We start from the raw sequence: 14,227 nt of genomic DNA, 5'->3' as shown, positions 1-14,227 counted from the left end.
AAATATATCCACTATATCAGATAATAAAGTGAGATACTGTAACAATATGAGATAACAAAGGAACAGCAAAAGAGATGAGAGATAAAATAGTACATTAAGGACAACAATCACTCATTATATGGCTTTTGTTTCTATATCTTAGAGGTCCTTTCAATTAGCATCATACTATATGGCCTTATGTATCAAGGTTTTGCTCTATTGCAAATCTCTGCTAGGAGAGCCCAAGGTTTCTACTGATTATGACAAATGAGGGAAACCATTGAGCCTATGTTCCCCAGATGTCCCTCAGTTGATGAGTGGATAACAAGTTGTGGTATTTGTACACAATGAAATTCTATGCTGCTGTCAGAAAGAATGACATCGACCCATTTGTTAGGAAATGGAAAGACTTAGAAAAAAATCATATTAAGTGAAATATATAAATTTTTTAAAGTAAACATGACTTAAGTATTTGTAGTTGGAAAATTGTCAAAACGCATGTAGCTGTGAAATGATCTGCTATTTTGAAAGGTCCTAACCTATAGCTAATCTGGTCCTCATGGTTAGCACACCATTGACCATTTCACTTGGCTGTTTACTTGGCCTTTCAATGCTAATAATCCCAGTTATTCCTTAGAAGTAAGACCTTTTCTTTATTATTTTGATATATACTACCAAAGGATTGTTTTGTTCCGTAAGTGTCTCTTCCAGTCTTCTACTTTTGTAAGCCATAAGCCTCCTTCAAGTCATCTAGGTTGAAGATTCTCAAAATTAAAGGCCCATCTGAATCATTTGGGTGAAGAAAAAGACTGCATTACAGGCTTTTCAAATCAAAATTTTCAAGATTCACTAATTGAACTATTTTTGGTGTTTGGCAATTTGGACATATAAATAGTTAAAAGAATGACCGATCTAATAGTTATGTGACAAAATAGTTAAAAGAATGACTGATACAATGTCTACATGACAAAAAATCCCATAATGATCCATTTTTCCCTCAGAAATTCCAAAGTCACTGAATATCATTTTCATTGGCATCACTATTTTAAAAAATGGCATTTCAAAATCACTAGCATATTACAGATTTGCAGACATCATAATTACTTTAAACCTATAGTCAATTGCAACGTTGGCATCCAGATAGCATTCAACTGGGTTTTCCCACATGGCTTCAAAACCTTTCAGTAACTACATTTCTCTGCCAGATAGAAGCTGTATGTAGTAGACAAGGGTACTGTGCTCCAGTGCTGCGGTGCATCAGTGATATACACTGTGTCATTGTGAGATCAATGCATTCTCTCATAATCATAACACAGACTTCTTGCACTTTCATTTGAATCCGCCTCTCTGACATATACATGTTAGCATCAAAATGATAATCGTGTTATATAGAAAAAACTTTTGAGCATAAGGCCTTATTTTACTATTATAAGAACACTTTCAAGAATTATAAAACATGGTCATGAATAACATGTGGCATAAATCTCATGAAGCTCTTAGTTTTTACATTATGTTTAGTCTATGGGGCACCATTTAAAATATAGAAACTTGTGTGTATATATATATGAGATCTGCTATTGGAGAAATACTTGAAAGCACCCTAAAATGTACAACTAGTGCACCAAAACAGGTCAGATGCTATTTACTTTGAACAGTGAAGTAGATAGAGCCCAGAACTCTTATTACAATACTGACTCAAGAGATTCTTTTTATCATCATTCTAAGGGCATTGGGAATTACTAAAATTATCCAAATAATATTTACAAAGGTCATTTTTGTACAATATGTGGAATGGACTGAATGTAGCCAACATAAACACCACAGATCAGTTTGTACAAGAGGATTATTTAGAAGTGGTGTTAGTCTTAATGAAAAATGCGGGACTGGAAATGAGGCTTAGTGGTAGGGTGCTTGCCTAGCATCCATGAAGCCCTATGTCGGATTCTTCAGTGCCACATAACAAAAAAAGGTGAAAGTGGCATTGTGGCTCAAGTGGCCGAGTGCTCACCTTGAGTACAGAGAAAATTGGGGACAGTGCCCAGGTCCTGAGCTCAAGACCTAGGACCAGCAAAAAGAAAGAAAGAAAGAAAGAAAGAAAGAAAGAAAGAAAGAAAGAAAGAAAGAAAGAAAGAAAGAAAGAAAATCTTGTGTCTCAATAGTCACTGGAAGAAGTGATGACACTTGGTGTTCAGTTGGATGTAGTGCAATTGACTATGAACTTGTCAACAGAGCAATAGGTCAGCAGAGCAGAAGGATAAAATGAAAAGATTTTGATTTTTAGTTCAGAGTCAGAACTCAAATTCTTTGAAATTATTTTAAAGGGTAGATGAGAAACCTAAGTGCAAATCTTGTCTGGACAACAGAATATTTAAATACCAAAAGAGAAATCACTCCCAATACAATACTGGTAGGTTCAGGAATAGTACCTGGACCTACGTTTGTTGAGGAGTTCTAGGAGCATGAAGATGATGGAAAAGGCAAAAATGGCTTAGATATACTATATTCTTTCTTTCATAAAATAGAAATGAAACATTTCAGAAGATGTGAGAAAGATGATGCCCCTGAAGCACAAACACACCAAAGAACTGGGACCTTGTTTAAGCGAAAGAAAAGGCACATAGTAAAAAGGAGAGAACCCATCTTCTTGAGTGTAAATGGAGACCAAATCAAATAAAATAGAAAATTTTGTTTGTGTCTTTAGGGACAGAAAAGCATAGAGTTTTTTCATCTGTAATAGATGCAAAACGTCAAGAAAGAGAACAGTTTTTCATAAATTTTTGGCTCAGAGTGAAGAAAAGAGATAGGGCTCTAAACAGTTTAGAAAGGTTGTGAGTTAAGAGGAAAATCTCTACCAGAAGAAGCTAGTCTGTGTTTATATGAGGAGGCCAAAAGAATACAAAACACCACCAATAAGAGAAAGAAGAGATAAGAGATGACAAAAGTACTGTGGTAAGTTGGAAGTTCTCTGGATTATGAATCAAAAGCTCCCTAGTGGTAGAATGCTTGCATGAAGACCCATTTGGGATTCCTCAGTACCACATACATAGAAAAAGCTGGAAGTGGTGCTGTGGATCAAGTGGTAGCGCTCTAGCCTTGAGAAGTCCAAGGACATGTTCAAGCCCCAGGACTGGCAAAAAAAGAAAGAAAAATTCACAAAAGTACAGGATGATGCTTTATATTAAATATGAAAGTTATTTCAATTATTTGGCTGCTAATTAGTTTCTTAATTTTTTATTGTTTTATTTTATTATAAGGGCTATATCAGGATTACAATGTAAGTAAGATGATAAGTACATTTTTGTTGAATATTGTTACCCTATTGCTTATCTTCTCCCACTTTCCTTCTCTCTAACTCCCCTCCCCCCAAGTTGTAAAGTTTAGTTCCAACATAGGGTCTTGTGAGTATGGCTGTTGCCACGTTGGTTCACCCTTTGTCTCACCACTTTGTTGTTCCCCTCCCATCCCCCAATCAGATAAACATATACATAAGACTTAGGGTACCAAAATAAAAAACAGACAACAGAGATAAACCAAAGAAGAAAATAAAAATAAATAACATCACATAGTACATTAGACACAAAAATAAAAATAAAAAATTTCTTTTTCCATATCTTGGAGTTCATTTTGATTACCTTCATTTTATATGTTTGTATGTACATAGCTATTGAGCTATTGTGATGCTCTGCTAGGACTATCCTAGACATATACTCATTATTACAAATAAAGAGAAATCATAGGGCTGATGTTTCTTTGTGTTTGGCTTACTTCACTTAACATTATTTTTCCATTTTCTTTCCATTTCCGTATGAACAGGTCAATGTCATTCTTTCTGATGGAAGCATAGAATCTATTGTGTATATATACCACCTTTTCTTGATTCGTTCATCTACTCAGGGGCATCTGGGCTGGTTCTATGTCTTAGGTATGGCAAATAATGCTGCAATGAACATAGCTGTGCTGGTAGCTTTGGTATGGCCTTGTTTGTGATCAATTGGGTAAATGTCCAGGAATGGAATTGCTGGATCATAGGGGAGTTCTATGTTTAGCCCTTTGAAAAAACTTCATACTTAATGGGTACCAAGACATGTGAAAGGATATCAATGTATGTGAATTAATGCACCTTCTATCTGGCAAATATCATGTAACCCTTTTATTAATTACAATAAAATATATAAAAAAAGAAAAAACTTCATACTGCTTTCCAGATTGGATGAACGACTTTACACTCCCACCAACAATGTAGTATTGTTCCCTTTTGGCCATATCCCCACCAGCATCTATTATTTATTTCCTTGATTATGGGATAATTGGGCTAAAGAAAGAAAAAGAGACTTAATAATAAGAATAGCCAATAGACACATGAAGAAATGTTCAACATCTCTGGCCATATAAGAAATGGAAATGCAATCTATGTTTTCTTTTTTAACATGAGGAGTATTGTCTATACTATATTATATTGGAAAAGAGAAATAGAATGAAAACCACATATTCATAAGTGATGTTTCCTCTATTATTTAGGCAGTAAGAGAGGCAATTTCTTAGGGATCTACTATCTACCAAGCATATAAAAATGAAAGATTTAACAAAATTTCACTAATTTGGTCTTCATAAAAATCCTGTGGGAAAGCTTTTTTATTCTTGCTTTTACAGCTAAATCAACCAAGAATGAGGAAACTTAATTAGTAATTTGGACTTATGGCAACCCCACAAAATTCCAGACATCTTCTCATACAATTTGGAATTTAATGAACAATTACAGTAGATTTTGTACTCCACTTAGAACAAGACTTAATATAAGACATTCTTCCAGAGTGACCGTTAGAACAATGTTATAGTGCATTCAATTAATCCTTCAAATACCTTTCTGCAGTTTTTGTCAGGGTTTGTTTATTTTTCAAGCTAAACTTAAAATTCCATTCATTGGCTCTGTCATCAAGAAAACTTAAATTTATAAGTAATTCATTGATAAACTCAGTTTGTTGCATCTAATCTTTTTAATTACTAAGTTTTCTAAATAGCATCATAATAGTGGGTTAGCCTGGAGGGAATGTTCTCCGTATGGAGTTGCTATTACAGAAATGACAAGCAAATGTAAATAATAAAAAAAGAAAGTAGAATAAAATAGTTTTACACATCATGGTGGTGAACTTTGTTTTCCTTGACAAGATTCTTCTACTTTATTCAACGTGCTTATTATGTGCACAATTCTTACCAACTGTGTGTTTATGACAATGAGTAACCCTCCAGATTGGACAAAGAATGTGGAGTAAGTAGAAGATTTTGAATGTCTCAATGTTGATAACCCTCCATGTTTCCAATTGTGATTTTAGTATCTTGAGATCTTTAACAAATCATGCCAGCTCCACTAAACCAGACATTGATTCAAACTCATCTCAAGCACTAATTTTCTTTAAGGCTTAGTTCACAGTGGCTCACTCAGTTGCTTAAAATACTGCAGTGGTTTATCTTGTACTTGAGAATTATCCGTAATTATTAATGTTTACTGATAAATGTTATGCTTAACTTACATTCTTGTTCTCAGGATCACAGTTCTTAGTGATGCACTTCCTGCCTCTAATTTTCTTGGCAATATTTGGGTTTTAACATGGGGCTTCTTGTTTGCCAGGGAGGTACTCTATCTCTTGAGCAACACCTCTAGCTAGTTCTTTGGACTCTAGTTACTTTTGAACTAGGGTCTTGCTTTTTGCCTGGGCTAGCCTGAACTGTAATCCTTCTATTTATACTTCCCACCATAACTGGCTAATAGGTGGAACCCACCACACCTAGATTTTTCTGTTGACAGAATATCAACAGAATCTTTTTGCTTGTGCTGACTTCAAACCATAATCCTTCTAATCTGTACTTTTAAAATATCTTTTAAATAAAGATGAGCCACAGCATCTGGCCCATTAACTGGTTCCTATAAGTTCATATTTTATTAAAGACAAAGGGACCATTCATTTTGGGACTAGTATCCCAGTCTATTTTGGTATCACTGTATATAGCTATTTTAATTCTTTAAACATATTAATAGAGAAGTACAAATTCACATATTTACAGTCAATATCTTTATACCAATATATTTCTGGATGTAACAGTACTTTCAAACTTTAATAGTACTATTATATAATAAGAAGACCAATACAGAATCTTTTATTGCTTTTGTCATTGTTGTTCAGAGTGTCTCAAAGTACACCATGAAATTAAGCATACTTCAGTGATAAGTCCTTGATTAAACCTGGTGGAGACTTTGAGTTCAAACCCTGGCATCAAATGTAAATACTAGCAACAATAATAATAATAAATAGGTGTAAGTTATAAGATTTTTATTGTGAGCTTGGCTATTTTCTCTCAGGTACACCTTTACAGGAATTTATACTTTTGAATCACTTATTAAAATACTTGCAAGAGGCTTTTGTTTAGAAGATTTCACGTTTTTACGGGACCCATGGAATTGGTTGGATTTCACAGTCATTACATTTGCGTAAGTATTGTCATACCTTTTATGTCCTGAGAAAGTAAGTCACTGGTGAAAGCCTATTTCTCTGTGGTGGCTTCTCTTGATGAATCAAGCATTTTCTTAGTTATCATGTGAAGCTGAGATCTTTTCTTCCAACCAAATTGCTTAGTTTTGAGAAACTAGAGACAATCCTAATAAATTATATACTCTTGGTTTCAATTAGTACTGTAAACTAATAAAACTAAAGTTTCCCAAATAATAGAGATTGCAATGCCATTCGTCTCTTAAATGAGAAATTTAGTGGCAGAATTCAATGAAGTTGAAAAGGTCTTGAAGACCAACATAGGCTTAGATTCCTCAAATTCTGAATAACTCTGATTTAATTCTACAGGTATGTAACAGAATTTGTAAACCTAGGCAATGTTTCAGCTCTTCGAACTTTCAGAGTCTTGAGAGCTTTGAAAACTATTTCTGTAATCCCAGGTAAGAAGAAACTGGTATAAGGTGGTAGGCCCTTATATCTCCAACTGTTTCTTGTGTTCTGTCATTGTGTTTGTGTGTGGACCCCTATTACAGATATGTGACAGAGTTTGTGGACCTGGGCAATGTCTCAGCATTGAGAACATTCAGAGTTCTCCGAGCATTGAAAACAATTTCTGTCATTCCAGGTGAGAGCTAGGTTAAACACCGAGGCTGACTTTAGCTGCGTCGTTGCCACAATCATAGCTTTTTTTTTTTTTTTTTGCAAAAGCGTATTGCTTGTCGCATATCGCAAATAAATCTGTGAAAAGCAAGAATTTGTACATTGTGCTTTGGATGAACTTTATTCTTGGCTTTTTACTGGCTGCTTTTTTTCAAATTGCTCTAAATCAGCCTTTGAGTTTAACAAGTTTTGCATGAGGCATTTACAGTACAAGGCTACCTAGTGTGCATCCTGCAGCATCAAGCTTTCTGCAAAGAAGATAAATTATGAGACACTCAAGTTGTTGCAAATTTGACCCTGTCACTCTAAACCTGGTAATCTTTATAACTGCAGATAAATGAAAAGCAAGGGGTGGCATGAGTGCTGCATGGGGCTCACTTTTCAGATGTCTTCCTTGTTTTGGCCCACAATCAGGCTTTCAGAATTCACAAATGTACAACCTCATAATTTAATGGTTTCCAGATATCTCATTCGATTGCTATTGACTTCTGAAAACAATAATGGGTTGGAAAGTAAGACATCTGCAAATACATGTGACATGTTTACATGAGGTTGATGTTTAAGCATGAGGAACAAAATCATCTTTTTGCTCCAATGAGTGTTGAGAAATACATTTGGTTCATTTCCACTCAGTTTTCAATCAACGTAAAAGTTCTGTTTTCATTTAATTTCACCAGATAGCCAGTTTATCATAAACATTTTTATTCAGTCACCAACATTCAGCTAATGCAGTTGGCATTTTGCATGACATTTATATTTTTCAGGACAAGTTGATGGTATTTTTGTTGGTAAAGTGGCTGATGAATCAAATGTTCAAATTCTTCCTCTTGATTTTACTTGTAGGCCTGAAGACCATTGTGGGGGCCTTGATCCAGTCGGTGAAGAAGCTCTCAGATGTCATGATCCTCACTGTGTTCTGTCTCAGTGTGTTCGCTCTCATTGGGCTGCAGCTGTTCATGGGCAACCTGAGGAATAAATGTTTGCAGTGGCCCCCAGACAATTCTTCCTTTGAACTAAATATCACTTCCTTCTTTAATAACTCATTGGATGGCAATGGAACTGTATTCAATAGGACTGTGAGCATGTTTAACTGGGATGAATACATAGAAGATAAAAGTAAGACATGACCCTTTAGCCTTTCTGTGTATCAGGTTTTTAAAATATTCAAAAACATACATGGTAGAAATTATCTCAAATTTGATGTAAGCCAAATGTTTTAAAGTCATTTAGAGCAACTTCAAAGATGTTATAATGAAATCATATGGTATCTTATTCCTCTTTCCTTACGTGACAATTGATGTGATGTCATCATTTAAATGTATGCTGTCTTTTCCAATCCAGAAATGAACAGTTTCAAATTTTGTTACATCCACAAAACTATTCAGTTGGTAGGCATTAGTCAGATGTTTTCAATAATTTTAATTACAAATCTTAGTAGTTTGAGCCACTCCGGGTAGTACGCTGAAGTGTGTTGCTAGAAAGAGGAAGTATGAGGGAAAATGGTTTAGATTTGTTTGTTGTTTGTTATCCTTAAAATGTATACTCAACAGAAAGGTAAACCATCCTGATTTAGTCTTCTATTGTGGTATTCTACTTGGTTGATTTGATGTCAGCCATTTTATTATGTTTATCAATGCAATTTTCTTTTGGTGTAGGCAAAATCTCCAACATGCCCACCCCTCGCCCCCACAATTAGTTTTTAATCTTTCTCAGATTCTTCCTGACCTCTTTTTTTTTTTTTTTGCAATCCTGGGGCTTGAACTCAGGATGTGAGCACTGTCCTTGGGCTTTTTCCTCAAGGCAGCCCTCTACCACTTGAACCACAGCACTACTTCCAGCTTTTCTATATATGTGGTACCGAGGAATCAAACCTAGGGTTTCATGCATGGTAGGCAAGCACTCAACCACTAGGTCAAAATCCCAGCCCCCAGAATAATTTTATATGCCGTATAGTTCAGAATTTCTGTTGTCACTGAAGCCAGCACCTCCATTCGCTAATAGCCTAAGTCTCTTCATCTCCACATACTTCTAAATTAGCAAAATTTTGACAATTTGAGATATACATCATACTCTACATGCTTTCAGAAGAGCATGAAATTACATTACTTGTTTCATTACAATATTGTTTAAAATGTAGCATTTTGATGAATATTATTACTTGAGAAGATAAGCTCTATTGGGTAAATGAATAAATAAAATATTTCATTAATTCTCAAGTTTTCCATTAACTAATATTAAAATCAGAGATGATGACAAGTTTTGACCATGGATATATTTCAGGTTGTTTCCTGTAAATGGATTTGTAATAATGGCATTTTTGAGGTCAAATTTAAGACCATAGAGATACAGTGTTAAATTACTCATATTTCTACTCATTCCTTCCTGCCAGAACTCTCAGAAATATTCACTATAGCTTTAGTTTGAAGTCTTTTGAAAAATATACTTGACTGTTCTTTGTATTGTTTCTTAACTATTAATGCAGAGAACTAAAACTTGTAATACCACTAATAAGTTATATATTTCATGTAATGTGAGTTGTCTGTTGATAATTTTACCCAATATTTTATCAAGAGAAAACATTTTAGTGGAATTTGCATAGACTTTAATTTACCAGCTATGTTAAAATTTTGTCTTTTCTTTTGGCAAGTATATTTTTCAACATGTTTTCCATCTTAGTGCTCCTTTTTGATGTGAATGTGTTTTTAATGTTTTAGGCAATCGAATCTTCAAAATTGCTTTTCATTATTTACCATTTAATGTTTAGTGAATGTGTCTTGATTAAAAAACAAAAATATAGTCCCTAAATATTCTTCAGGTAAAATGACCACATATAGTTTGATATCATATTAAAAGGCTTGAATTTAAATCTATACACACCAAGTATTGTTTGTGATGCATATTTTGACAAATGGATCTAAATTTTCATACAAAACTATGATGTTCCTATAAAATATGTTAGACTACTCCTATTTATTCTTATCTTTCTGGAGGTTTGAACTCAGTACCTTGTGATTGCCAAGTATTTGCTGTACTGCGTAAGCCACCTTCATGCCCCGAGGTCTCATGATTTTGCCAAAAGCTGACTTCAAACTTCAGCCCTCTCAGTCTCACCACAACTGGCTCCTTAGAGTATAGTGCTTCAAGTAGTCTTAAATATTAGCATAATAGTTTGGAAAGCTTTTCTCACGTATGTGGTTGCTTATTTGTATGGGGAGTTTTGTTTGCAAATATATAAATATGCATATTTTATGTTAATATTTCCTAGAGGATTTTCAGCTTATTAAAGTCAATGATAAAGCTTAATTTAACCAGATAAAATTAGATAACTTATATTTCCATGAAAAAATATTTATTTTATCCATTGAAAAGGCAGAAATCAAGCAAAACTCCCTAAACAAACACCATAATACAGAACAACACTCAAGGCCAGGTCTCATGAGAAATTAAATGAAACTTGTCAGAGGGAAAAAATCGGACTGGGTCTGTTTTAAGTTTAGGCAAAAATCATTTTATGAAGTACACTTTCACTTGCTTGGAAGATTTCCCTCTCTCTCACTTTGTGCAAAGAAAGCATCCTTACTATTATAGCTTTCTCTTGAAGTCCTCAGAATAGTTTGCATTTATATTACTTATGTTGTCTATGTTAGTACAGCTGAACACATCGGTAAGCTCTACTAGTTAAATACAATGAAGACGTTTTAAAGCCCATTTAATGACTCTTACTCCTTGCTCTTTAAATAGGTCACTTCTATTTTTTGGAGGGGCAAAATGATGCTTTGCTTTGTGGTAACAGCTCAGACGCAGGGTAAGTTGTGTTTCCTATTAGTTCTTAATCCTCCTTACACTGTCAGCTTCAATAACCTGACTTGTCTCACTTTGCAGTCCCCACTCACTCCTCCACCAATCCCTTTTCATGCTGACTCTCAAAATAGCCAGGATAAGTGTGGAATCTCACCTCCTTCACACACTCATATGCAGCAAGCATTTTTCTATATTAGGTCACATCGAATCTTCCAAATTAGAGAGGAAAGCAGTGAATATATATATAAAAAGCTTAAGCTAACAGAATTCATAAGCATGTAGTTGCATTAGTATATTGTTTTGTAATAATAGGATCTTGGTGGGTCAAAATTATAAAAATAATGTCCATATGGTAATATGTCAAGCATTGTTTAATAAAGTGCATTAAAACACAGTTATTTCCCAGAGTCTGCATGTCTGCATAGATTCAAATTTTGACTCCACTGTATAATAGCATTGCTCTTTGCCTTTATTTTTATATAATAAATAGTCATTGGTTAAGTAAATTAAGGTATAGTTACTATAGGATTTATTTATTATAGATGACATCATACTAATGCTTGCCATTATGAAACATTGTTTTATAGAGAAGTGGAGCTGTGGCTCAAGTGGTAGAGCAATAGACTTGAGCTGAAGAGCTAAGGGGCGGGAAGTTTAGCCTAGTGGTAGCATGCTTGCCTCGCATGCACAAAAACCCAGGTTTGATTCCTCTGTGCTGCATACATAGAAAAGCCAAAAGTGGTGCTGTGGATCAAGTGCTAGAGTGCTAGCCTTGTGGAAAGCCTAAGGACAGTGCTCAAGGGCCTCAGTTCAAGGCAAAAAGAAAACTGTTGTATGGAACCAAATCTAGGAATATGCAGACAAAGAATTGCCCTTCACTATTTGAAAGATTACAAGACTGTAAAGTTTACCGGACTATGGACTCAGGTCCATAAGTCTTAGAAAAAGTAATTCATCATATGATTACTTTTATATGAATATGCTATATTATACTTTATATAATATGCTATATTATATATTATTACTTTTATATGAATATTACTTTAATTGAAGGCCCTAGAAGGACCTTCAAAATGAAATTTGTAGATTGTGTTTTTTACCTAACCCTGTCCACATGCTGCAGAGTTAAGCACTACATAAGGGTAGAGAAATCAGCTTTCCCTAGCACTCATGAACAGATTGGCATCTATAGAAACAGAAAAACTAACTTACATACTTTAAGACTCTCTTTTCTGTAACCTAATTACAGCCAGTGTCCAGAAGGATACATTTGTGTGAAAGCTGGTCGAAACCCCAACTATGGCTATACCAGCTTTGATACATTTAGCTGGGCCTTCTTGTCCTTATTTCGACTCATGACTCAAGACTTCTGGGAAAACCTTTACCAACTGGTAAGAACAGACATAATAAATCTTCTGGGAAGTGTGAAATAGAACAAGAGAAAACTTTATTGCTTAGAATGTGAGCTTGTAAAGTTCTATATAAAGCATTTATTAAAATGCCTCTTCCATTTTTACAGACACTGCGTGCTGCTGGGAAAACATACATGATATTTTTTGTGCTAGTCATTTTCTTGGGCTCTTTCTACCTTATAAATTTGATTCTGGCTGTGGTAGCCATGGCTTATGAGGAACAGAATCAAGCTACACTGGAAGAGGCTGAACAGAAAGAGGCAGAATTTCAGCAGATGCTTGAACAGCTTAAAAAACAGCAAGAAGAAGCTCAGGTATTGTTAGGAAATCTAGGGACCTTATGTTTTCATTCTCTTCGTTTTATGACCTAAGTATTGACATTAGAAATACATTAGACATGTCTGTGGCTAATATTAGGAGTCTGTTGGTTGGGAGTAGAATATGAATTTCTTCTGATACTTAGAGTCAATACTAATGACATCAAAACATGTAAAAGCACAATTGTTTCACTGACTTATCTTTTCTCCCTTGTGACCCCTTGAGGAAATTAACATTCTCATTTACAGAAACTCACAAAGTAGAGAGAGACTTGTCTCATTTGAAATGCTTAGTCTCCTGGGCAAAACAAATTCAGTTATAGTTTCTCCTCCATTACAGTGTCACTGGAGGGGACAAAGATTTTTGTACTCAGGAATGGCAAACGACTTTAGAACAATGACCATATCAGTTCTCCATCCATAGGGTATGAGGATTGCATCAGAGAATTATTTTTGAAAACACTTTGCTTCTTATACTGTACAACTTTTGAGGCCTTAGTATGTCCTCAAAATAAAATATATACCACGCCATATTATCTTGCTTATTTAGGCCTTGGAATGTTGAGGGAGTCTTCTCTTTTAAACTGGCCACCCTGAAGCCACTATCACAGGTGAATCAAGTCAAGTATTCTGAGGAGGTAACAATACTGTGTTTCTTTCAAAAACTGTATTTTTCTAACTTATATACAGATGCCAGTATCTGGAAGTCCACAATATACTACCTGTCATATGTCTTTGCTGTACATAAATTAAGTAGTAAAACACTCGACTTAAGTAAACAGCAAAAAAATGTTCTGTAAGGTAAATGCTTGTCTGAATGGAATTCACTTATTTAGTCTGGCACTAAAATTCCTTGTCAAATGCAAGTGATGATGACCCAAAGCAAGCCAAGTGTCCTAGGACACTTCTTCAGTTCTTTCCCTTCTTAACATACTCTTCAAGTCATAGCACAAAAGCTTGATGACACCAAGGGCCTGGTTTGTGTCACTGAGTGAGCAAAATGTGGGACAACTGAGTGCAGGATTTCACCATGTCCATGAGTGCGTTGATGTAATGATGTGGGTGAGGACAGTATTCTGTTTCCCAGAATTGTTGTATGCAGCATATGAAATGTACATGGATCTGAAATCATCTATCTTTCTTAGAAGGTTGTTACACTTTCCTTGTAGGCAACAGCAGCTGCAGCATCTGCCGAATCTAGAGATTTCAGTGGAGCTGGTGGGATAGGAGTTTTCTCGGAGAGCTCCTCAGTAGCATCCAAGTTGAGCTCCAAGAGTGAAAAAGAGCTGAAAAACAGAAGAAAGAAGAAAAAACAGAAAGAACAATCTGGAGAAGAAGAGAAGGAAGATGTAGTCCGAAAATCAGCATCTGAAGACAGCATACGAAAAAAAGGATTCCGGTTTTCCTTAGAAGGAAGTAGATTGACATATGAGAAGAGATTTTCTTCTCCACACCAGGTAAAATACTACATTTCCAAAATTTGTCTTTGCCCAATAAAGGTTTTACTTTTGAAGAATAGGCCAGAATTTGGCAGCGCTGAAGTTGCCTTCTTCCT

The 14,227-nt window shown here is 35.1% G+C and overlaps 1 protein-coding gene across 2 annotated transcripts in view; it reads left to right on the top strand.

The window, feature by feature from the left end:
- Scn2a (sodium voltage-gated channel alpha subunit 2) overlaps positions 1–14,227 on the top strand; it is a 141,531-nt gene that overhangs the window by 56,335 nt on the left and 70,969 nt on the right. For both annotated transcript variants that reach the window (XM_090342720.1, XM_090342719.1), the window contains exons 4-11: positions 5,156–5,245; positions 6,335–6,463; positions 7,016–7,107; positions 7,986–8,258; positions 10,884–10,947; positions 12,193–12,334; positions 12,463–12,669; positions 13,842–14,129. In XM_090342720.1, the coding sequence (XP_090198846.1) occupies positions 5,156–5,245; positions 6,335–6,463; positions 7,016–7,107; positions 7,986–8,258; positions 10,884–10,947; positions 12,193–12,334; positions 12,463–12,669; positions 13,842–14,129 (1,285 nt within the window). The remainder of the gene's footprint in view (positions 1–5,155; positions 5,246–6,334; positions 6,464–7,015; positions 7,108–7,985; positions 8,259–10,883; positions 10,948–12,192; positions 12,335–12,462; positions 12,670–13,841; positions 14,130–14,227) is intronic.

The sequence above is a fragment of the Megascapheus bottae genome, chromosome 12, assembly GCF_031878675.1.
Source record: "Megascapheus bottae isolate mThoBot1 chromosome 12, mThoBot2.hap1, whole genome shotgun sequence".
Lineage (NCBI taxonomy): Eukaryota > Metazoa > Chordata > Mammalia > Rodentia > Geomyidae > Megascapheus > Megascapheus bottae.
Note: the sequence above shows the minus strand (reverse complement) of the source record. Positions and strands in the feature narration are given on the sequence as shown.